The sequence below is a fragment of the Platichthys flesus genome, chromosome 3 (assembly GCF_949316205.1).
Source record: "Platichthys flesus chromosome 3, fPlaFle2.1, whole genome shotgun sequence".
NCBI classification, from domain to species: domain Eukaryota; kingdom Metazoa; phylum Chordata; class Actinopteri; order Pleuronectiformes; family Pleuronectidae; genus Platichthys; species Platichthys flesus.
Window position 1 is genome coordinate 3047342 of NC_084947.1, and position 24022 is coordinate 3071363.

The 24022-nt window shown below is 44.5% G+C and overlaps 5 protein-coding genes across 6 annotated transcripts in view; 2 read left to right on the forward strand and 3 right to left on the reverse strand.

Moving 5' to 3' along the window:
• Positions 1-3490, reverse strand: part of LOC133937021 (ral guanine nucleotide dissociation stimulator-like) — a 41244-nt gene extending 37754 nt beyond the window's left edge. The window contains exon 1 of the mRNA XM_062381368.1: positions 2910-3490. Within this exon, the coding sequence (XP_062237352.1) occupies positions 2910-2930 (21 nt within the window). The 5' untranslated portion in view covers positions 2931-3490. The remainder of the gene's footprint in view (positions 1-2909) is intronic.
• A 766-nt stretch (positions 3491-4256) lies between these two features.
• ptgesl (prostaglandin E synthase 2-like) lies at positions 4257-8961 on the forward strand (the record flags this gene model as incomplete). The annotated part of the gene is made up of 7 exons (XM_062381572.1): positions 4257-4568; positions 5465-5653; positions 5760-5815; positions 6658-6810; positions 6942-7142; positions 7232-7349; positions 7904-8961. Coding segments are annotated over 7 exons (1158 nt in total), but the record flags the coding sequence as incomplete, so codon positions are not given.
• Positions 8962-9102: 141 nt separating this feature from the next.
• Positions 9103-14888, reverse strand: gle1 (GLE1 RNA export mediator). Its single transcript, XM_062381571.1, has 15 exons — positions 14684-14888; positions 13783-14001; positions 13207-13365; positions 12745-12893; positions 12575-12635; positions 12077-12334; positions 11711-11924; positions 11383-11495; positions 10891-11103; positions 10569-10759; positions 10349-10478; positions 9848-9952; positions 9645-9727; positions 9491-9554; positions 9103-9371 (listed from the first exon to the last, which is right to left on the reverse strand). The coding sequence occupies exons 1-15, from the start codon at positions 14783-14785 to the stop codon at positions 9303-9305; spliced, it is 2130 nt and encodes a 709-aa protein (XP_062237555.1). The 5' UTR covers positions 14786-14888; the 3' UTR covers positions 9103-9302.
• Positions 14889-15889: 1001 nt separating this feature from the next.
• On the forward strand, positions 15890-20765 carry cfap157 (cilia and flagella associated protein 157). The gene is made up of 11 exons (XM_062383415.1): positions 15890-15951; positions 16499-16587; positions 17048-17214; positions 17627-17898; positions 18302-18455; positions 18572-18839; positions 19002-19123; positions 19487-19637; positions 19852-19982; positions 20126-20266; positions 20616-20765. The coding sequence occupies exons 3-11, from the start codon at positions 17048-17050 to the stop codon at positions 20662-20664; spliced, it is 1455 nt and encodes a 484-aa protein (XP_062239399.1). The 5' UTR covers positions 15890-15951; positions 16499-16587; the 3' UTR covers positions 20665-20765.
• A 152-nt stretch (positions 20766-20917) lies between these two features.
• Positions 20918-24022, reverse strand: part of kank1a (KN motif and ankyrin repeat domains 1a) — a 45539-nt gene continuing 42434 nt past the window's right edge. For both annotated transcript variants that reach the window (XM_062381370.1, XM_062381371.1), the window contains 4 exons: positions 23351-23493; positions 22371-22571; positions 21919-22017; positions 20918-21782 (listed from right to left, as the gene is read on the reverse strand). In XM_062381370.1, the coding sequence (XP_062237354.1) occupies positions 21720-21782; positions 21919-22017; positions 22371-22571; positions 23351-23493 (506 nt within the window). In that variant the 3' untranslated portion in view covers positions 20918-21719. The remainder of the gene's footprint in view (positions 21783-21918; positions 22018-22370; positions 22572-23350; positions 23494-24022) is intronic.

A 24022-nucleotide genomic window follows, 5' to 3' on the forward strand; every position in this document is an offset into this window, starting at 1 on the left:
CAGAGAAGGAAAAAGATCCCAAATTCTGGAAAATAATCAGAAAAGGGCTGCAGCCAGACGTCATGTTTCTGTCCTGCAGGGAACTTGCCTCGTGTCAGCATGAACACACACGTCTGCAAATAATTAGTGTTTACACACACACACACACACACACACACACACACATACACAAACCTGACCCAGTCACTTTGAAATTACAAATGTGGACAGTCGGCTTTAAAGAGCAGAAAAACAAATGTATGTTTTCAGGCTGAACAAAACGATTGAGGAGAAAAACAGTCTGACAGGAAAACACTGCTGTCACAAGTCTTATCAGCGCCCCTGCACTTTGCATCACTGCTCATACACAGTACACAAGATGTCAAGGACGGGCTCTTCATCCACACACACAACTAACGCTGCGTAGAAGGAAGAGAAAGCGTTCAACAAAAACTAGAGGAAAAAAAAAGTCTTATTCTTGTCACATTCCATCAGACAAAGAGGTCAGATGCGCTTGGAGTGAAGTCAAGCTTCAGGAACAGAGGGGTTTGAGGAGCGGCGTGCAGAAAAGCTTACAGCTTTATCTCAAACTCCAACACTGGTTAAAAACGGCAAATACACGACTCTGAAGAGGATGAACATCAATAACACCAGCGAGAGGAAACAGGATTTAGGTGGAGGAGAAAAGAAGAGAAAGGGTTGTTTACAGTGAAATCCAGGCTGTGTGTGTGTGTGTGTGTGTGTGTGTGTGTGTGTGTGTGTGTGTGTGTGTGTGTGTGCGTGTGTGTGTGGTTGTGTGTGTGTGTGTGTGTGTGTGTGAGTGTGTGTGTGTGTGGGTGTGTGTGCATGTTTTTGCCACCTCCTCAGGACCTATTCCAGTATAAACACAGATTTTATCAGGACCAGTAGACATCGTAGGGACCGAAGCCAGGTCCTAATGAGGCTGTTAAGGATAACTGCGGAACGCTCTGTGTGTGTTTGTGCATGTGTGTGTGGTTGTGCGTGTGTGTGTGTGTGTATGTGTGTGTGTATGTGTGTGTGTTTGTGTGTGTGTGTTTTTGTGTTAACCCCAGGCAGAGGGGAGTCTCCACATCCTGAAGCAGCAGCTCTCATCCTGCTCACAGACACATCTCAGCGCCGACCTTTGACACCGATTCGTGGTGTTTACCTGATTTCTGCAACGTTCACCTCATTGAACTTCACAGAGTGAACTTTAAAGATGTCATCACAACAACAGGAGGGTTGATAAGGCCCAGAATGAATCAGAGACTCTGAATTTATACTAACTTACATAACATTTTCTCCCCAGATGTGTAGAATAACTAACATCATTCAATGAGCATTGATGATGACCTGAGTGTGAATATGCAGCCGAAAACTGATGGATACACAAAATAATTGATGACAACAACTCATGAACACACAGAGAAACAGTCAATTTCCTGTTGTGCGACTGATGGATGAGCTGACTTAGTCGTTTCCAAGGAAACAACACAACCAACCAAGAATCATCCACTTGCATCTCAAAACGCACAAACACAACACTGTGTCATTGATGCTGGTGGGGGAATAAACAAGAGGAAGTAATATCCTCCAAATACACACACACACACACACACACGCACACAAACACACACACACACACACACAGACACACACACAGTTCTTGGACAGAGGAGGATATGAACGCTTCTGACTGAAGTATATTTCCTGGAGGGCTTTTGTTCTGCAGAATAGAAACTGAGTGTGAGTTTATATCTGGCAACTGAAAAAAACACCATATTTGTATTGATTATGTTCCTTAATCAAATCATTAATTAGTCTTTAAAATATTGGAACATTGCAAGTTCCTAAAGGTCAAGGTGTTGACGCCCATTTGCTTATTTGTGGGAATAAATGTGTAATAACACAAAAACAGGATAGAGGAAAACTGTAAATCTTTAGACTGTAGAAGTTGATTGTTAATTTTCTTCCAATCAAAGATCAAAAACTTTTACACTATTTAATGAGCAGCTTCAATTAAATTAAGCCCAAACCTGTGGCCTTTAAATGTCTCGTGTTCCATCACATATGAAACGTTTATTAAGATGGATTTGTGTTATTATAAAAATTTATAAATTATCAAAACATTTGCAGATATAATTTGTAGATGACCAAATTAAATAAAAACATCTATGCCATAATTTAAAACTATAAGTCTTGAACTAGTACCTCATAGTTTAATATATCAGAGATATTTCATTTTACTGATCCATACACTATACGAAAATATGAAAACACATTTTGATTTCAATATTTTTACAGATTTTTCAGTCTTATAATTACACATTTTTATCGCAGGTTCGAACAACTCAATAACAAACAGAGATAAAAACCATAATCCTCACATTTGAGATTAATTATCGACAGAATCTTATTACGTTTTATATTGTAAACTGAGCCTCTTTGGATTTTTAATCAGCAAATGGAAACATCACATTAGAAATTTGGCCTTTTTAAGATGACTTTAAGTTTGATATTAAATTAAACATCGGGTCAAATAAATGTGTAAATAAAATCTAGCATTGTCTCAACACGATATAACAATTTAACCACCATTCTTGTGGAATCAATTAGAGGCGTATCCCCATGTATATTGACTGGATGAATAAGTCAAATCATAAAATCCCTAATTTTGACGGATTAACGATGCTCTGTGATTCCTGCAGCTTCCCTGTGGATTACACAGCAGCTGGTGTTGATGGTTTGGAGAGGTTGAGTGGAAACAGGCCAGAGACAGAGACAGACGGAGACAGAGACAGGGACAGACACGAGTGCATCAGGGTCATCAGCAGAAAAACACCGATCAGCTGCTCGATCACCGCGGGAATCGAACCGAAACGCATCTGTATCCACACATGCAGATGTTCCCAGGTGTGTGTGGGTCCTACCTGTTTTTCCAGCATGATCATTCTCTCAGTATCATGACCTTCATGGAGTGTGTATCCGCGCGCCCTCACACACACTCCTCCTCTGACACCATCTTCTTCTTCTTCTTCTTCACGGAGCAGGGAGGAGGACAAACGGGAGGGAGGACAAACCGAATGACGGGGACCGACGCTCACGGGTTTTAGCTCCGGGATGCTAGCACACACGGCCCCGGTGCGTTATCCTTGACAGAAATGTCCCCGTTGGCTCCAGCATGTCCCCGGGAGAATATAATAAAGTGTTTACTCTGAATTCATCACGGAGGAAAAGACTGAGACACGTCGGTTCAGAGAGGAGGAGGCAGCAGGCGGAGGAGGAGGAGGAGAGGGAGGAGGAGAGAGGAGGGCTAGCTCCCGTTAGCCTCGCAGCGCTATTAGCACAGACAGCTACACCCAGCGATGATCACGGTTTATTTGTCCGCTCCTGCCTGCATCCATCGCCGCTCCACTCCGGAGACGCGTCCTCTGGCTCCGGCTCCCCGGAGCGAATCCTCCCTGCAGGTACACGACGACATCCCGGTGAAGAGCGCTGAGTCCGGGGGTGGTTGAGAGGGGCGGGGGGGGGGGTTGATGAGGTCGGCTGGACCACCGTCACACTGGAGCTTGGATGATGAGGATGATGCTGAGAGGAGGCGCCGCTTCTCCGCTCTCTCCGCTGCCGCCTCTGACGCCGCCCTCCTCGCCGCTGCTGCGGTGGTAGAATAACGAGCGTCTCAGAACAACGATGCTCCTGAACGCACCACACTTAGCACGACAGTCTATGAGCACGACACAGAGGCCTTGAACGCACCACAGTCTGTGTTTGTACATAACTCAATAAAATGAAACAAAATAACTCTCTTATATTTGTAATGAGACAAATATGGAAATATAAATGTCAATAAATAATAAAAGGATTAAAAAATGACACCTTTTTTTATTCTTAGAGACTATTTTAAAGATAAATATTTATGTATAGATATGGGTTATAATTGTATTAAACAAAAATGTTATAAATATAAACACTACCATATCTAAAAAATAAATGTATCAGAAATCAAAAAAATAGAAATCGTGGCCGCACTGTATATTTTCAGTGATATTTTACAGGGTATATATTGTTTCTATTTCTTTAGTATTTCCTTGTGTTTATATTGTCTTTTTTTTTTTAACTCTTACCTATAGCCCTATTTTCACTATTCCCTTTATTTAATCGTATCATATGTTATCATCAGTAAATAACATTTTCATGTATTCGCCTGGCGGCAGCACTCAGCCTGACAGACTCAACTCAGGGAACAGGCGACCTGCTTATAACTCCTCCCGGTGCATTGTGGGACTTTATGTAAACCCAACATGGCAGCCCTGTGTGCCAGAACTCTGGGTAAGGTCGGCTGGTCCCTTCTGGAGTCTCCGGGGTTCCGCAGGCCCGGCACCGTCTCCTCTCTGGTGGGGAACCTGAGCTCACATGGGTCCCGGAGGACGTTCGGTTCTGGTGGCCCCGGGGTCCGGTCCAAGCTGCTCTCCTTGCGGGGAGCAGGAGGCAGAGCGCTGGGCTGCGCCTTCCTGCTCGGTGGAGGTCTGGGTCTGTATCAGTCTGTGAAGATGTCTGTCCAGCAGCACCTGGCCCAGGAGGACACCAAGGTGAGTCAGGTAGAAAGGTTAGCGAGAGGGGACATGGGAGAGAGGTGGGACAGGTGGGGGTGAGAGGGTACATGGTGGAGACACGGGAGACAGGTGGGACATAGGGGAGACATCTGGGAAAGAGGTGAGAGAGCTGGGACAGGGGAGAGAGAGAGGGGGACATGGGAGAGAGAGGGGGACATGGGAGAGGGGTGGGACAGGTGGGGGAGAGAGGGTACATGGTGGAGACACGGGAGACAGGTGGGACATAGGGGAGACTTCTGGGAAAGAGGTGAGAGAGCTGGGACAGGGGAGAGAGAGGGGGACATGGGGAAGAGACAGTAGACAGGTGGGGGAGAGAGGGGGACAAGGGAGAGAGAGGGGACATGGGGAAGAGAGGTGTGAGAGAGGGGGACATGGGAGAGAGAGGGGAGACAGGTGGGGACATGGGAGAGAGGTGAAATATAATTGGGAAAGGGGAGAGAGAGGGACATGTAGAAAAGAGAGGGGAGACAACTGGGAAAGGAGAGAGAGAGAGGGCAGACATGGGAGAGAGGGGAGACAGGTGGGAAAGGGGAGAGAGAGGGGGACATGGGGAGAGGGGAGACAGGTGGGAAAGGGGAGAGAGAGGGGGTAGGTGGGGGGGACAGGTGTAACATGTTACATGTATGTTCATGAATCGTCTGACAAAGCATTTGTTCACAGAATTTAATTTAAAGATGTCATGTTTGTATAATGATCAGTTTCAGCTGTCTCACCTTGTTTTTCTATGTTAATGCTCGTATTGATTTTCTAATCTTTTCGTTCCGATCACCTAAAACAAATCTCCTCGTACACAGCATGTGGTTACATACATGTCCACATGAACATGTTACATACATGTCCACCTGAACGTGGGACTGTGCTTCCCGCTCCAGGCTCCCGGTGGACGTCTGGACTTGACCCTGTACCAGTACAAGACGTGTCCATTCTGCAGCAAGGTGCGAGCGTTCCTGGACTTCTACGGGCTGCCGTACCAGATCGTGGAGGTGAACCCGGTGATGAGGAAGGAGCTCAAGTGGTCCACCTACCGGAAGGTGCCCATCCTGATGGTGCAGGGGGACGTGGTGAGACAACTGTCCTCCTCAGTGGAACTGGTGGTTTGCAGCTGTGAACTGGAGTAAAACCCTTTTTCAATGAAACCCTCAAACGTGTTTTTTCTTCTCGTTGCAGCAAGTGAACGACTCCACCGTCATCATCAGCGCCATCAGGACGTATTTAATCAACCAGTAAGTTCATGTTAAATATCATTTCTCTCCTAATAATGATTAAATGAGGAGAATGTAGATATTTTACCTTTTAAAACCACCTTGAAGTAAATTAACTTCTGCTTGAGGAAAGTTATTTTTTTGATAATCGAAAAAAGTTCTTGTCATCTTAAAGCAGAAAAATCTAAATATTTTCTGTGATTCAGGCATTTTCTTCCATTTTCTAACCAAAATCAATGAATTTATCAATAATAAACTCAAATTTCTTTACTTTCTCAGGTAAATAAAAATATCTGCCTGAATAAACTGTTTCAGAGTCACACACACGGTTGTTTATCCCCTTACTGCATGAATTGATTTCCAATTATAGAATAAAAATATTATTTGTGTTTTTGGCTGCCATACAGATGCTAAATTAAGTGGAGATCGCTAATTTCAACACAGCATTTACAGTAGATATAAAATTAAGGTATGAGGCAAATTAGCGACATTAGGCATAATGGGGCATAACCTTAATTTAACAAATTTCAGTCTCTTGTATGTAGATTGATATTGCTTTTCATTGAAATTGAATAACAACATATTTCTGTACAATCATTGCTGTTCCATTATCACAGTATTTAAAATACAGCTTAAAACCTCAAAATAACTTTGTTGCACAGTCCCAAGGGGCTAGTATTTATTTTCCACCTCGACCACTAGATGGAGGCAGAGTGCTTCCAATACCTTCCTTGGTATGTGTAGTATTTGCACCATCAGGCACAATCGTCACCTCAGCGGCATTAAGACCGGAATGGGGTTTGAGGCAAATTTCGCGACATCCGTCAACAAGGGGTTAAATATGACCTTGTTTTGTCGTCCAGGGAGAAAAGTATGACCGACATCCTCGCCTGTTACCCGGAGATGAAGTCGGTGAACGACAGCGGGAAGGAGGTGACGGAGTTCCTCAACAAGTACTGGCTGATGCTGAGCGAAGCCGATTCCACCGACATTTACCCCGAGAAGGGGATGCAGAAGTAACTCCACGTGTGCAGCACAAGTTTCCTGTGTATAATTCCCATCTTTACCCAATGTAAAGATCTAAACTCCTCACTGCAGGGACCAGCGTGTCTGTAAAAGGTAGAACATCTTCTCTTCCTGTTTCCAGAGAGGAGATGAAGTGGCGCCAGTGGGCTGATGATTGGCTCGTGCACCTCATATCTCCGAATGTGTACCGAACCAGCGGGGAGGCCCTGTCCGCCTTCGACTACATCGTGCGCGAGGGCAAGTTTGGGAGTTTTGAAGGTTTCTTCGCCAAATATGTCGGAGCTGCGGCCATGTTCCTGATCTCCAAAAGGCTGAAGAGTCGGTGAGTGAAACCCCATGAGATACCTCCGGTCGGAACACGTTCTCTCAGCTGAATTCTTTCAAGTGGTTTAAAACCTCTCGACCCAACAGATACAACCTGCAGGACGACGTCAGGCAGGATCTGTACAAGGCCGTCAACGACTGGGTGGCGGCCATCGGCAAGAAGAGGAGCTTCATGGGGGGAGATCATCCTAACTTGGCCGACCTGGTGAGGGAGCACAACAGCTCGAGAGTAGTTCTACACCACGAATGTGTAAAACTCCAGGACCAGTGAAGTCTGACTGTTTCTAAACCGTCCATTAAAGTGAAGACAATGTTCCCGAAACCCACATTCTCAGGAATGACCAGCAGGGGGAGAGTTTCTCACTTGATTTATAAACTTGAGGAGTTTATTGTCGCTCTACTTTCAAATCTTCAACTCTGATGTTCATTTAGTAAACTATGATCCATATAGAGTCAGACAGATAAAGTAATGTACCTCTAGGGGCGGGGATTCCCTGTGATTGACAGCTAGTACCATCCAATTGGTGCAGGTGTAGTAAGGTGCACCGTGTCCCTCACTAAGCTCTCTCCCAGTCTCCACCCCCCCGCTCCTCAAAATATGGTTACTTCTGATTTAAAAAAAAACAAGATGGCACCGGTCAATATGCCAAACTGGTAGCTTTGAAACGATGGCTCACAAACCAGTAGGTGGTGTCACGCTTGATTGTCGACAGGGTTATCGTGTCCTCTAACATTTCCTCTCTCTCGCTCTGTGTGCAGGCGGTGTTTGGCGTGCTCCGGGTGATGGAGGGCCTGCAGGCGTTTGACGACATGATGGAGAACACCAAAGTCAAACCCTGGTACAGACGCATGGAGAGAGCGACGCTCGACCACGAAGGTCGAAACTGAGACACTGAGACGGCTTCACGCCTCTTTCAAAAGATCAAAATGAACTTTAAACCTCCAGGAAGAAAAAGTGACCCGCGTCCGGGAAACTGCACTTCCTGCTTCCACGGTGTGAGAGCGGTCGCTGCCGCCATTTTCCATTTCCTGCTCGACTCATGCGAATTTAAACCTGATGATTTGTTAGAACGAGTAGATAAAGACATCACACATTTAATTTAACCTTAAGTGACCGAGCTGCTGTTTAGCAGAAACATTGTTAATTTAAGGACATCTGTGACTTTTACTGAGCTCTAGTGGTGAACGGTTGGAACTGCAACAACATTAAGAAAACTCACTGATCCTTTGCTGCAATTTTAATTCACTTGACTGACACAATGAAGTCACATTACAAGTGAAGGAGTAAATAAACATTTCTGATTGAGCAACTCTGTGAATTTCCTGAAAAATGTTTAAGGAGAAGAGAAAATGGGAAATTAGTTTTGCATGTTTCCAGGCCTTGACTGGTTTCTGATTTTATTTCTGATGGCCCTTGTTTTCAAACCAGTAAAAGGTTTACATTCATGTTGTAATATTGGATCAGAACATGATCTCTCTGCCACACATCAATTTTTCCTTCTCTAGATTCTCCTTGTCATAAATACTAAGCTCTTGAACTCTTCTGAAAGTCTCTAAAGGACAAGTGTTGAAAAGAGAAACTGTTTGTCCACATTAAGAGAAGCTCGGTCGGAGGAAACCTTTAAAAGGACGTTTAGAAATATTATGGTCAGTTAAAGCTATTGATTTTAATTGTAGTGCTGGTTATTCAGATTATCCTTAGTTTGGTGGTGAGCTGCCAGTTTGAATGTCTTCCCTTCACGTCTGATTTTACTATTAAGACAAACTCGGTGTGCTTAGCTGTAAAAAGGTACAATAATAATAAAAGGAAAGCTGGGGCTGTGTGTTTAATTTACATACCAGATAACAACTACCATATTTATGATTGAACTAAAGGGAAAGGTTTAGCAGCAACACATGATAAGTGTCTGAGTCATATTCTGTAAATACAAAATTAATATTGTGGACAAGGAAGAAAATGTTTTAAAATGAGGCAAAATTTATTTACAGTCAATGTGGCAACAGAAAAAAACATTAGTGACAATTGATTTTCACCCTAAAAAAACAAACAAACAAATGCTAGAGGGTAAAGACGAAAACGTCCAGTGAACTTATTCTTCAGACGTCTGGTGGACGAACATCTCTGAGACTCAGAAGCTTTGACGGAATGTCCTCCTCCTCACGACCTCCAGAAACCAGAGCTCAGTTGACCGTTGGGAGGTTTGATCTCTCCCCTCTGCAGCGACGTCTGTGTGAGGGATTCAAAGTTTTACACAATTCAACTAACCCCTCTAACGAAAGTCTCTTTTCAGAAGAAGCATTCAGACCCATCTTTCTTTCGTCTAACATGAGCGGTGAGTAGCTTACCTCTAGAAACTGCTTGAGTCTGATGACTGAGCCCATCTGTCCACTGCTGGTCGCTGCCTCGATCCTGGAGACACATTTCAGAGAAAAGGTTCAAAGCTTTGTTGACAGCTGCTGTTAATCTGTGTTTTAAATCCAGAGGGAGCGTGTTGTGTACCTGGGGAAGTATTCCTCTTTGAGCATCAGGATGAGTTTCCAGAACTGGCTCTGGTATTGCTTCATCAAAGCATTCCCACAAACCTGAGGGAGACAGAGAAAAACGCCAAATGTAAATAAAAAAAATACAGCAAAATACAAAGAAATCAATGTATAGATACAAAAATTTAAAATAATCCTTCACACATGAACCAGGAGACTCACCTCCAGGAAGTCAAACAGCAGTGTTGCCGTGATGTCGGCCAGGGGCTCCATGTTGAGCATCTGAGCCAACCAGCGCCAGCCGTGGTTCAGACCGTGAGGAGCCGACTGAAACAACAAATAACCAGTTCAAATCCATTCAAATGTGCAAAGAGATTCAGAAACTAACTTTTGTGATTTAAGACCAAAAAGAGGTCAAATCACAAATGAGATTAAAACAAACAAACGGGTTTGAAATAATGATTCTTGAACTTAAATAAAAATAAACGTATAAATTAGAAGTTTCTACAATAAGATTTGGTAATAAGACTTAAGAAGTGATTTAAAGGACGACCACATGAACCACATGTAAATTGCAGCTGTTTGCACATTTTTCTACTTCTGAGCTCGTTCGATCCTCATGTTCTTGGTGATCATCCCTGACTTGTGTAACTTGAGCTCAACTCTTAACACTTTTGATTCTTGACGGATGAGAACCTCAACAGATGTCAGGAATGTGTTTACCCCCTGCTTGGAGCCATAGGGCCACCGCAGCTGAATCACGGCAGCGTACAGACGGATCATCCCAGACATCCTCTTCAGGAAACTGTCCTGACCTTCAATCCCTGAGTCTTCCACACGGTAACCTAGAATCCTGAGGAAGTGACGAGCAAAACACCGGACGTTTACATCTGTGCGGGAAAACGTTACACAATGTGGAGGAGTGGAGGGAGGTGTCACTCACTTCTGATATTCCTCCACAGATGTACCGTCCTTCATCGGAGGGTAATGTGGGACTGCGTACGGACACTTCTTGTGCAGGTGAGCGAGGATGAGGTCGCCCACCCGCGGGTGCAGCTCCCAGATGCCAGAGGCCACCACGGCGATGGGGAAGGCGGCTTCGTGGTGAGACGCCACCTCCTCCTCTCCTTGTTTCTGTCCAGAGGATTTAAAGTTATTCTTTGGTTTGTGGGGTGAAAACAGGTCGTAAGAGAGGCCAGCTAGTTTTTCATTAGTTCTTGCATTACTCCCAACACAAACTCATGTCTTGAACTGGACGGACTCACCACAAACTTCTCGGCCAGTTTATAGCTGACAAAGTCCAGGGCCTGTGGATGCTGCGAGGTGGAGACAGACTTCCCCCCCGACACCACCGACCGCCCCGCCAGAAGCTTATCGATCTTGTCGAAGATTTCTCGGAGCTGTGAACCTGAGTTGCTGGCGATTTGACTGATGGGGATGTTAGCGGCTTTCTGGAGCTCCAGCTTCAGCTTCTTTGTCTTTGAGAGAAAAGGAAGAAAACCAGATATGACCATGATGTCACTGGAGTCAGTGGTGATCGTGGTGCGGAGCCGCAGTTTGTTAAATGTTCGACCCAGTGCGAGTTAGTCTCAGCTCACTGGTCCAGTCTGTATCCTCCTGCGGTTTGTTGCCCGCTCTTGTCTCTTATGATAAGACTGTTGTTGTTGTTTTCCTCTAGATCAGTTTCTCCTGGCAAGTGTCCTAAAGGCTGCTGGGAAATTGACATTCCAAACACTGATCAGAGAGGATGTACCCACCTGGATGTCTTTAGGGGAGTTGAGCTGTTCGAAGGACTGAGCGCACTGAGCAGCTGAATCCTGAAGATCCTTGTACCATCTCAAAGTCGTGTCTTCAGCGCTGTTCTGCAGACCTGTAGGAGCAGGTTTACACTGAACTGTTATATCATCACATCAATAACAAATCAACAGGATGTTCTCACTGCCTTTTTCTTTTTAGTTCACAGAAGGGGGGGGTGTTCAGGGTTGATCCCTGAGGGTGAGGGACTAACACCCCCTCATGCTGCAGCTTTCATTTCTTAAATTAATATTATGAACCGAACACTGTTGTAATTCTGCTCCCTCTCACCTTTCCTCCGAGCCTTCTCTTTGGCCAACTGCGCCGCCTTCTTCTGCGCCTCCTGCTGCACCTGCAGCTCCGCCTGCTTCTTTAACGCCTCCTCCTCCCCCTTTTTATGTTCCTGTACCCTGGCCACCTCCTCCTGCAGGAGTCGAATCAGCGCCCTCATCTCGTGGAGGGCACGTTCAGCGGCAGTCATGTCCTCCATGCTGGGAAACGCCCCCTGGAAAAGATTGGGTGAGAAAAGGAAACACTGATTAAGAGGTTATATATTTAGCCTTTACAGCAGTTTATCCAAAATGCCAACTATGTAATTCAACAGCCTCCGGTGCGAACCCAGCGTAAGAAGAAACAATTATCTGAACTTAAACTGACCTCTGCCGTCTTTCTCACCACTTCAGACACCTGCGAGCACAGCTGGTTCCCGCGGGTGCTGTAGGAGCTGAGGCTGGTCGATGGGAGGTCACTTTTGGTCTGGGAGGACGGCTCCAGCAGCTGGTTGAGCTGCAGGATCTCCTCCTGGATGGTGTTGAGGTTTCTCAACCTCTCCATCCCCTCCGCCTGCCGCTGCCGCTCTAGCTCAGCCTCGCGCACACGCTGCTGCTCCGCCTCCCTCAGTCGCAGGTTCAGGATCTGACGACGACAAGGACGACAACTTCAAGCATTTTATCGATTATAAAATAACTGGAAACTTATCTTTAGTTCAGCAGGGAGAGATTTAGGGAAAACTTGATGACGGAAAGATTTTTAAAACATAATCTTAACAAAAATGGAGCCAGTTTTACCACCACAAGGTGCCTGATAAATACAGGTTTTGGACACTGGATCTTTAAAAGGCAAACATCCTATTTGTGTTTCCTTTGATGATCAAACCTTCATTCTGTGTCTTTGCTCTTCCTTCAGCTTCTCTTGTCGCCCGATGCTCTCTTTGGTTCTGGGGAGCAGAGAGAATAACAACCAGACTGTTTTGATCACAGTTAACGTTTCAGAAATGAAATGAGTGAAACCCAATGAGACTTGTTATCCTTGCTATTGGCTCTTACTCTCTGTCCATCATGTCTCTTATGCTCTGGAACTCCTGTCTTCGCTTCAGCTCCATGAACTCTTCGAAGCGTTTCAGCTGCTCCGACCCTGAACTCACCAACTCCGCCACAAACTTCTCCTGCATCTCCTGTCGCTGTCTGAGCGCCGCCTGAGAAACAGATTTGAGATAACAATCACTTGCATATCAGGGTTATTACATGTTTCCAACACACAGTCACCATATAACATGAGTATAACAGAAGTGAAAGTAGGACTAAGGAGAGGGAGGATGGCAACCAACCTTCCATTAACCCCCAAATTCAGCTGTGCTGGCAGCGTGTGTGAGTGCAAGACAAAGCCACATACTCCGAACAGCAGCTCCACATCATGACTTACTGGACTAAAAAGACTGCTAACGTGTTTGAGTCTGAAACAGGATATTCAGCAGGTGGGAGAATCAAAACAAAATCCCTGAGCCTGACCTGGGCCTTTTCTCTATATTCCTTCTCAATCTTGAAAATGCGACCGGTGATCTCCATGGCTTTGGGCGACAGCAGGGAAATAGCTGGTGGAGGCAGAGGACTGGACACCTCACTGTCGTCTGTCCCTGGTTCTTCATCCTTTGCCTCATCACTGAGATTCTGATGCGAATTAACACGAATAAATGATAGAGTTAAATATTACAGACAGAAATATGAAGAAGAGTTCAGCGGAGACAGAAGGAATAAAACAAAGTGCAGCTCTCCTGCAGGTTATGACACAAAGTTGTAAAATGTCAGTAACTGAAATAAAAGCCAGACGAATATGCATTACAGAGAGTAAACAATTGTAATTTAAAACCTGTTTAGTCTATATTTGAATCCAGCAATTTACTCTTAATAACAGACTTGAAAAACTTCACAACTGTCATTTAAAAAAAAAAAAACTGTCACATACGACTAAATTAACAGAACATAAGTTTAAAGAACATTTGTTATACGATATATACATCTCTAATATTCATCTGAGAATCGAACACATGCAGAAAATACATCTTCAAAACAGACCGACAGACTTGCCTTCTCACGCTCGACCTGTAGCGCCTGAGCGTGGATGTCAGAGACTGATTCTCTGGACACAATGGAGTCTGTTGTCTGCTCAGACAGGCCGGGGCTGGAGTGTCCAGAGCCGGAGTCCAGGAAGCAGGACGTCTGCAGGGGTGAGGAGCCCAGACGGTCCAATACGAGGCCGGCTTGAGGAGACAAGCTGATGGTCTCTTTGTAGCCGCCCAGAATATCCTGCAAGAACAAAGTGAGATTCATTCCTGAAGGTTTTTTAACAGTATTAATGACTCAAATGACTTTTATTTCTATTGGGAGAGCATGACCACATCCACTCATCTCACATGGTTTCATTACATCAAACATCTCACACTGGCCTGGTGGAATATCTGCAGGCACGAGCAATGCATTTTGAATCTTCACATGGGAATGATCCTACATAACTTCTCCAGCTGTAAATGTTGAAATCTTTGAACACAAATCAGATCGCTCTAAATTGGATTTGGGTTTATCGATATTATTTTTTGTGTATCTGTGTTTCAAATTCTATTAGGTTTTATCTGTTAATATTAAAAGGCTGTTTAACATCTAATTCTACTGTTATTTATCTCTTTTATTAACTTTACATTTGTATCTATTAATTGCTACTATCCATTTTAAATTATCACTGTATTCAGTAGTAAATACACTTGAATGTTTTCCACCAAGCTGCTTCACTGTCGGTACATTGAGCTAATTGTTCTGTTCCGTTGTGAATGGGAAAGCTCCTGATTGAGTTGAAATGTCAAACAGTTCATTTTATATGATTAAAGAAGTTAGTTAAATACAGCTAAATAAACAGGGGTAGCCTGTTAGCTCAGCCTGGCTAACGTGAACATCAGTGTGAGCTAATATCTGAATTAGCCGGATGCTAACTCACCTCGCTTCTCTCCCAGCTGTGCGGGCCGAACGAGATCTTTCCCTTCTTGGAGTTCCGTAAAGCCTCCAGAGTTTTCCAGCGTAAACTTTCCGAAGGCATCATGACAGATCAGTGTTTCAAACTCCCTCCTCCGACCTGGAAGCTCCTCACGACTCTGCGCCACTCGAACCGGACGGTGTTACACAGAGCACAGACCGACTGGACACGGCACAGAAGCTGGTTTATCCGGGCCAGCCGCTGTCGTCACGTGACCGCAGGTAAAAAAAACTCAAATCCTTGCACCGGAAGCTCGGCGGAGACACTTCCGGTGTCAACAGAGAAGAAAGGGAAGAAGCGACCGGACGTGGAGTTGTTGTTTTTCAAAGTTTTTCCTTCAACAAACGTAAATGTTACAAATCGTGTGAATGTAGCTTCAATGTATTTAATGTTTTATTAATGAGCCTTGCAATCCCCATTATAGATATCTATAACAACAAGTCATCACACCAGTTATATCTCGCTATGCATCAAGCCTTTATATTACATTATATTACATACAGAGCTCCCAGTCCCCACGTCCACTTGTGTGTGTGTTTTCTCTGTGTTATCAAAAAAGAAAATAGATTTGGTCATTAAGTAATGTAACAGAATGATAAACATGTATCCTGAAAAGCCTTGTATCCACTAATGACAATAGCTTATGTATACATGTACGGTGTACAAAGCATATTGCAAATTAAAAAATAGTAGGTTATCGTGATGTTATTATGATTATTGAACATTAGAAATCCCCTAGGAATATACCTTTTGGATGTACAAAACTCTCAGCATGTCACATCATGTTTTTATGTTGTGTAAAAATCAGTTGCAAGTAGGTGTCCAGAGGAATAATAAAGAAGACAAGCGAGTGTCTTTTATATAGCATATATGATGTATATGATTTACATATTTAGAACAGCCTCAGTACCTTTCAATAACTTTCAGACAGCTGTTCTGGCAGAATACAAACACAAAATAAAGTAAATACAAAGTAACTGAAAACTGCCAATAATGAAAAAAAAAAACATGCATAAAATCAATAAATAAGATTACATCTTGGAGAATATCATAGTTCATACTGATTTATTATTACTGATATTATAAATCTGACAATGACTCCTAAGTACCCGTGGTGTGAAGTACTGACTTTTCGAAGTGTCCCTGAACGCAGCATCACTTAGCAACAAGTTTGTGTTGTTTTATTTTTTACGTCCGAAGATTGTTCCCCAATTTCTTCAATTGGCATTGGGGTGAGTAGGTATATACCATTTAGTGTATTTTGTATTACTTCACATATACAACATACCCATTACCATCCCATATTTAACTGTTCCCTTATCCAACCCATTCCTTCTTAACTGCTCCCATATTGAACCTTCCCATTGCACTTCTGTATATACTGTTATATGTATCATATATGTATATTATTGCATTTCGTTGCATTGTGCCTGTACTGTGTTATGACAATAAAGTGAATCTAATCTAATCTAATCTAGATGAGTGAGTTTTCATTTCTGGGTGAACTATCCCTTTGACCATTTGATACACAAGCCATGCCAGCTCATTTTAATACACAACATGGGTCAGAGATGACCTTTATTCATTTCCTGGGTTATTTCATTCATGGCTGAGTTTTTCTTTGCTAAAATATTTTAGTTTATTCTTCCTTCTTCGCTCAGGAGAAGGCTCCTTTGATGACATTGAAGACGAGTGTCTTCATAGTCATCATAGGAGCCTTGTCCTGTGTCTTGGATGAAGAAGGCTCCTATGATGAGAGAATCTTCTATTTAATCACAGGACTCAGAATCCGGACCAAGAATCGCCTCCTCATCTTCCTCATCTTCCTCATCCTGTTCCTCATTCAGCATCTTTACAACCATTCAACCGTGAGTCTGAAATGATTGTGACCAGCCATAACTTACACTTTGGATAGAGAAAATCTAAATAATATTTTCAAATGCATATCAATCAGTCTGTTACTGTTATATTTCGAATTTTGTTGATCTGGCTATAACAGCTAGTTAGTATTACATATTTCTCTTTCTCACGAGTAATGGATTATAAAATAAGACTTGTGGATACGAACTGTGTGAGTCATTTCTGACCCATGTGTGTAAAAGTGATGTCGAAATACACAATTGACGTTTGTTTATGACGTAATAAAGGAATAAGTCAAATAATTATGATATTTAATGAACACTTAGAATATTAAAAGATAAAATACATGTATTTCAAACCTAAAGCAAAGAATTACTCATGGATGAAGTAACAGGAATTGATTACGGGCCATTATTGATCCCTGTCGTGAATCAAAGGGTTAAAAACTTGAACAAACTTTCTCGACAGATGCCGAAAAAAAAGGGAAAAGCGAGTGAGAAACAAGAGGAGAAGAAACCAGTAGAGACGAAACCAGTAGAGACGAAACCAGAGGAGTTGAGTCCAGAAGAGCAGAGATACAGAGATAGAGATTTATTCCTGAATCAGATCCAATATCTGACCGATCAGCTGGAGAGGTAACCTTATAACCGTAAGAATAATCAGTCTGTCTTTATTGTTGTATTGTGTTTCTTTGTGTTATTTTTGTGTCTTTTTTGTGTGTCTTTTTTTGAGTATTTAGCAGCTGTGGCCTTGTAACCTAGTTTTTTAACTTTTTAAAAACTTTTATTTTATTTGTTTACTATATTCAGTCTATGTGTTAAAAATTCTCCTAAAACCTGTTTCTGGAGAGGAAAAGATAGAAAGAGCAAAAACTCACAATACAGAAGCTGCAACCAGATATTTTGACGTCATTTTCTTTTAGGACACGACTTTTAACAATAATCCAAAACATCTTCACGCATTGAAAATCCTCTCGCTCCTGCTCCAGATGTTTTATCATCAGCACGACATGAATCCTGATAGACTTTGTGCCTCCTCCTCTGACAGGAACCAGCTGAAGTGTGACGGCCTCGAGCAGCAGAGTAAGGACTTTACGTCTCAGTACAGTTCACTGGAGAAAGACAAGAACGACATCGTGGACTATCTGAAGCGCTCGTTGCTGGAGAAGGAGGACGAGGTGGACCAACTGTATGAGAAGCTGGAGACTCAGCGACAGACTGCAGCAAAAGACAAAGATGCTCTGCAGCTGGAGGACGATCAGATGAAGCAAGAGCTTCAGGAGCGGATAGAGGAACTCAGCGGGGAGAACAAGAGACTGGGTGAGACTGAGCGTTAACCCAGAGGTTCAGATTTTAGTGCCGCAGTTAAGACCAGTATGAAGTCAACCCATCTTCCACCCTCTCGGAAGTTTGATGCATTTCAGTTCGACAACCCATTTGAAATGTTTAGTGCAGCAGTAGAACAAAGAGTTAAACCCCAACTTCATCACTTCCTCAGATAAGATCACAGTAATGTCATGTGGAGTGATGAGCAGATATCTTAAAGGCCCCGGTTGGAGTCTGCAGGTGCATGCTGGGAGGGAGGAGAAATCCACAGGGAGCGAGAGGAATCGTTGCAGCGACAAAACCATCCTTGTCCTCGTTTCCCCGAGTTTCGTGGAGATGGTCTCACAAACACACAAATGGACTCTAACCATGACCTCTTGTGTCCCCCTCCCTCCAGGGTCCAGCTTGGCCAGTCTGGAGGAGTTCAAGAGGCAAAGGGAGCAGCTGACGTCCAACATGGAGTCTCTGGAGAGGCAGCTGGCCAGTCAGGAGGAGAAGCACAAAGCCGACCTGCACAACCTGAACATGTCAGTACTGCTGGAGAAGAACAGGTCGGTTTAGCACCAAACACCAAAGGGTTAAATCTCCAACAATAATCACAAAGCTTCTAAAACAAACTTTCATGACTGTGTCCATCTCTCTCTGCTCTCCTGCTCCCGGTTGACAGGTTAGAGAAGGAGATGGAGAACCACGAGGGCAACATGGCTACAAACGTGCAGCGCCTGGTGGACCAGCAGCTTCCTGTGGAGACCAAACAGGCCTTCGAGGAGAACAGGGAGCTGCTGACTCGCTGCAGTCATCTGTCAGAGCGAGCGGAGGTCCTGATCAAGGAGAACGCTGCGCTGCAGGAACACAAGAATAAACACAGCGCGGACTCGGACATCCTGGAGCAAATGAACAAAGAGCTGTCCCGCAAGGTCTGCATCGCCAAGAAGGTGAGAGGACGAGTCCCTGGAGGCTTCACATGTCCAACCACTCATTAATACAGCAGCAGTGTATGTGAGGACCAGGGTTGTACAGTTATAGAATTAATATAGTTAAAGAAATCAAAGTTTAGAAATCAAAGAAATCGTTTGACCTCCTCCTCCCTCCGTCAGGTGGTGAAGCAGGTGTCAGCTCAGAGTGAGCAGCTGCAGGCGGAGCTGAGCGCCTGCCGGCAGGAGCGGGCGGAGCTTCAGGCCGAGCTCCGACGGGTCGTGGACGCGATGGAGGTGCTCAGGTCAGAGGTCACCCAGTGGCCATCGTCCACATCCCTGACTCGTCCCTCACGTTCTGTTCAGTGTTCAGAGGGAAGAGGTGTTAAAGAGAGGTTCTTCCTCTAGGAGGCACCACTCTACCACATCCAGTTATTATCATATTCATATTATTTCTATTAGTAGTTGCAGAAGTAGCAGATACTTGACTGAGAGCAGACACACATTGACAATGAAGACGAGTTAAGTCCTTGAAAATGAGGCATATTTGTTGGATGATGACTTATAGTAGTTAGGGTTAGGGTTCCTGGAATTGAACCAAGGACCTCGTGACCTGCACTCGCCACCGAACCAAACCCCCCCCTGATGACCCTTGTGTTCTATTTCAGGCAGTTCAAGATCTTGCAGCCGGAACCCCCCAGGGTAGACCGCGCCGAGGTGAGTGGGCTGAAGGCAGCGCTGCAGGAGGCGAAGAGGAGGAGCCGCCGGATGAAGAGCGCCATGCAGGAAGCAGTCGACACGCTCCGACAAACTCTGCCGGTAAAACACCCAGCGCCTCACATCTGGAACATCTGGACCGGATCTGCACCAGATCTCATTGAGCTCTGTCTCGGCTCTCGTTTCAGCTTCACACCAGATTCCATTGCTATTCAGTCTGTGATTTTTGTGCTACTGACAATCAAACATCTTCTTCTTGATAAACCCCAGACAACATGGAGGAGGGTTCCCCTGACGTGTGCTCTGTTTCCTGCAGGAGGCGCTGATGGAGCAGAACCCTGAGGTCGGCCTCGACAGGTGGAACCAGCTGATGCAGAAGCTGCTGGTCGTGTTGGACACAGGCACCAGCTCCTCTGCAGACCTGACCTCTGACCCTGAAGCCGCCAGGTCATTAAATCCCTTCATCCGTTTCATCGTGTTCATCTACAGCAGCTTTTTGATGCCCTGGTGTTTTAACCAGGATCAGAAACTTACTGCAGCGACTTCGTTTCAGCTCATACTCAGTTCAAACCCAACCTGTGTCTCTGCAGTGCAGCGACTCTGGATCCAGTTTCCAGTTTCCAGTTCCAGCTCGCTTGCTACCGACCCGGAGACCTCGGCCTCGTCCCGCCTCCGGCTCAGAAACACCTCCTCACCAGGACCGGACCCGTCTCCTTCTCCTCTCTGCCCAGGTCCGTCAGGAGTACGACTGTCCAGTGTCGTTCACTCACTTAAGACTTTTGAGAGAGCCATTTTAATAGAACTAACTCATCCTTCCAATTTTAAAGCAATAGAGGCTGTGATTTGGACATTTAAAGTTGCAGTGTGTAGAATTTAGTGACATCTAGTGGTGAAGTGTCGCAGCTGAACACCACCTCCCCTTTCAAACATGAAAGAGAACCTGTGGTAACCTTCCACTTTGGACGACTGTAAAATTTTGAATCGGAATTATGTTTCACTTTAACTGTTGTTGTTGATATTTTGAAAGTTTTTCTTGAAACACATTCTGAATTTCTCGTTTTGTTTTCCCTCTTCCCTCAGGAAACCGTCCGGTCAGAAGACGTCCGGCGCCGTCAACCAACACAAATGATGAATTTTCAAAAGTTCACAATTTCAAACTTATTTTGTTCCATACCTGTGATATTGTGACATTTATACATTTTACTGTGATGATGAAATGAGCATTAAACAAATAACACACATCCTGTATCATGTGACTCCTCTTCCATCTCAAGTATTTTTGGATCTTTTTTAAACCTTTATGATGTCTAGTTTTTGAAATTTGATAAATGAACCTCACAAAACTGAACACACCCGAGTCATTGATGAAGAGGCGGCACAGATTTAAATTCTTTAATCGATGTTTATTGTTATATGGCAAAGTCTCAGGCACTTCAATTCTCATCTGACGAGGAAAGTCAGGACCGTGATGAAGACGAGAGGAGGAAGGACAGTTTATACATTACGCGCGAGAGACAAAAAGGAGAATAACTAAACTAATGACCACCGTCTGTACAATGAAATACATATATCTGCATTAAAAACTATACTTTGATAAATATATAACTTCATGGATCGTTAAGTAGGAATAGGAAATATTCAAAATACTGTGATTCTTCTTTTTTAAATAGACACAAAGGATTTATATAAAAGTAGAGTTTTCTACATCGCGGCTATTCATGGATGAATCCATCGGGACACGGAAGTGACACCGGGTTGTTGAGGCGAGCAATATATACAGGAAGTGTTTCCTCTAACGCGCTGGGTGGATTATTCTCCGTCTACTCTGACGCTCTGGAAAAAAAATAAAAATCACAAAGAAGTTCCGATGCTCTTGAATGATCAACATTGAGCTTTAGAAATCAAAACGTGGTCAAATTGGAAAAAAAAAGGAAATAAAAGAAAAAGGACAAAATTGCATTAGTCCATGTTGGTGGGAACTCCAGTGGTTTGCTGATGGTTTCGGGACTCGAGGCACCAGCTGGTTACATTCAAAGGGCACTTTGGGTTCGTCCTGTGCACATAAATAAAAAATACTTCCAGAAATCTCATTGGTTGGGATGAACTCCCTCGCCCAGCTGTGGGTAAGTCGTCGCTCGGCATGAACCAATCGCAGTGTGGGGATCCTGGGCAGAGGCGGGGCTTCTAATCGAACAGGCCTCTCCGGGTGGGACTGGGCGACGTCTTCCTGCCGAGGCGAGGAGTTCCCTACGAGTCGGTGGAACGAGGACACGTTTAAAATCACATGGACGACAGACTGGAGGATTTTTCTTTATCTGAACCATGTCATTAATAAACCCTAATACACGGTCATAGTAAACATATAGATAGAGTTGATGCTTACCGGTGACTGGGCTTTGGAGAAGTTGACGTGTGCATAGAGCAGCACGGCGATGTCCTTGTGTCCTGCTTCCAGAGCGATGGACAGAGCGTTACTCTCATCCTGGACGGACGGAAACAGGAAGTCAACAAAGATAACGAGACAGAGAAGAAGGAATAAAACAGATTAGATCAAAGTCACCTGAATCACTGTATTAAAATCTATGAATTCATATTTCATCTGAATTAACTTTATTAATTTGAGTTGAACAAGTTTAAATTAACTGAAAATGATGGATTAAAAGAGTTGTGTCTAGATCATCAGTAGAAAACCGGAAAAATATTCAATCGTCTGTAAAACTTGATAATTCAATGCTGCTCGGGTCAATTCATTTTGCATGCGGAGCCGCACGTGGTCTCTGATCAGCGACCCTGTCGGTTTCCCTGCACCATGTGACCCCCTCACGAGTCACTCACGCTGTCGCTGAGCCTGGCGTCGCAGCCGGGCTGGCCCAGCAGCAGCTTGACGATCTCCACGTGGCCGTGCTCGCTGGCGCACATCAGCGCCGTGGAGCCCTCGTCGTCCTGGATGTTGACGTCGGCCCCGTGAGCCAGCAGCGCCCGGACCATGTCCATGCGGCCGTGACTGACCGCCAGCATCAGCCCCGTCTGACCCGCCTGAAACAAGAGCTCGGTCAGCGCACACTGCAGGGCTCGTTTTGTCCTCATCATAAAAACATTTATGCTTTTGGAAGACTGACAATATTTTCAAATGATTTGTTGTTTCTGACAAACAGTAAAAAAACAAGATGTTCAGTTTAATGTCACATGACAAAGAGAAGAATCAAATCGTCCTGAGAAACGACTGAAACCTGACCCACGCTTCAGAAATGAAGCTGAAGGTTGTGTGTTAATGTGTTGTTGTGTATTCATATTAACCTCATTGTGTTTGCTGTGTTTTGTGATTTGCACTTCAGGACCATTGAAGGTTTTGTGGTTGTTGGACAAAACAAGAATCTTTTAGGGCGTCACACTGGAAGGTGTTTTCCACTGGTTTATTAACAACTAATCATCATTAATCATTAACCAGCTACAGCCATAATTCCTGCATCCCCCCCGACACACGCAGTCACATATGCATTCAGATGATTAAAAACATTAAAAACTGTCCGACAGTTCAACCTTTGCAAAACGATTTACACCTTTCCACCACTGGGTGTCACCAATGTTCCATTTTTCCCATCGAGGAGTAAAAGTTCATCTTTTTGAATTTGGTGCTTGTGATTAATTAAAATTAATTAAAAATTAATCAGTTATAAACTTCTCAAACAATCTGCCACCGTTTAATTTTCGACCTTAAGTTCACAGCTCGTTAGGAACTGAAACACGTGGTGTGGTGTGGTTGATGCCCTGCCGCTGCCTTTTGACCTCTGACCCCTGACCCCGGCGTCACTGACCTGGCTGGCCCGGGCGTTGACGTCGCCCTTGCTGAAGAGCTCCTCCACAATCCGCATTTCCTTGGGCGCCTCCACGGCTGCCAGCGCTGCGAGCATGATGGGTGTGTATCCCGCCTTGTTCTGCTGGTTCACGTTACACACGTCTGCACACACACACACACACAACAGACACACACAGATAGACATGATGTTTAAAGTGCTCTGAGATTGATTTATCAGACAACACAACAACGCACAATGTGTCGCTCCCTGCAGGAGGAGAAGCTCTGCGGTGAGACACCAGAGCCTGGCGGGACAGGGGCGGGTGTGAGGGTGGCACTGGGGGGGCTGCAGGGGGCCTAAGGAACCGGGGGCCGGAGCGAGGACAAAGGCCACAATGGGAACAGGGGGAGTGGATGTGTTGTCACAGGGCACAGGGACACAAAAGGCCGAGAAGACAAAAGGCTTTAAAAGCAGCGAGTGGCCGGGACCTCATCACAGTCTATTGAGCCTTCAGAGAGGGTTTGGAGGAGGAAACGTGTTCAAGAGCAGGAGAGAGAAGGTTTCTGATCTTCCTCTCTGGCCTTTGGGTTGTTCAGCCCACGAGCATTATCGTCTTTTACCCCTCAGGGATTAACAAGTTAAATTAAAGGCTTTACAACCGTTATAATGAAGTTTGAGATCCTGTGTGGC

Bases quoted from the DNA above. Each gene is read 5' to 3' on its own strand.
- gle1 (XM_062381571.1), bottom strand. From the start codon at position 14,785: ATGATGCCTTCGGAAAGTTTACGCTGGAAAACTCTGGAGGCTTTACGG. The intron at 11,104-11,382 runs GTGGGTACATCC...TTTCTCTCAAAG, and splicing joins ACTCCCCTAAAGACATCCAG to ACAAAGAAGCTGAAGCTGGA. The intron at 9,953-10,348 runs GTAAACACATTC...TTGTTGTTTCAG, and splicing joins CCTATGGCTCCAAGCAGGGG to TCGGCTCCTCACGGTCTGAA.
- cfap157 (XM_062383415.1), top strand. From the start codon at position 17,048: ATGCCGAAAAAAAAGGGAAAAGCGAGTGAGAAACAAGAGGAGAAGAAA. The intron at 17,899-18,301 runs GTGAGACTGAGC...CCCTCCCTCCAG, and splicing joins CGGGGAGAACAAGAGACTGG to GGTCCAGCTTGGCCAGTCTG. The intron at 18,456-18,571 runs GTCGGTTTAGCA...CCCGGTTGACAG, and splicing joins GTACTGCTGGAGAAGAACAG to GTTAGAGAAGGAGATGGAGA.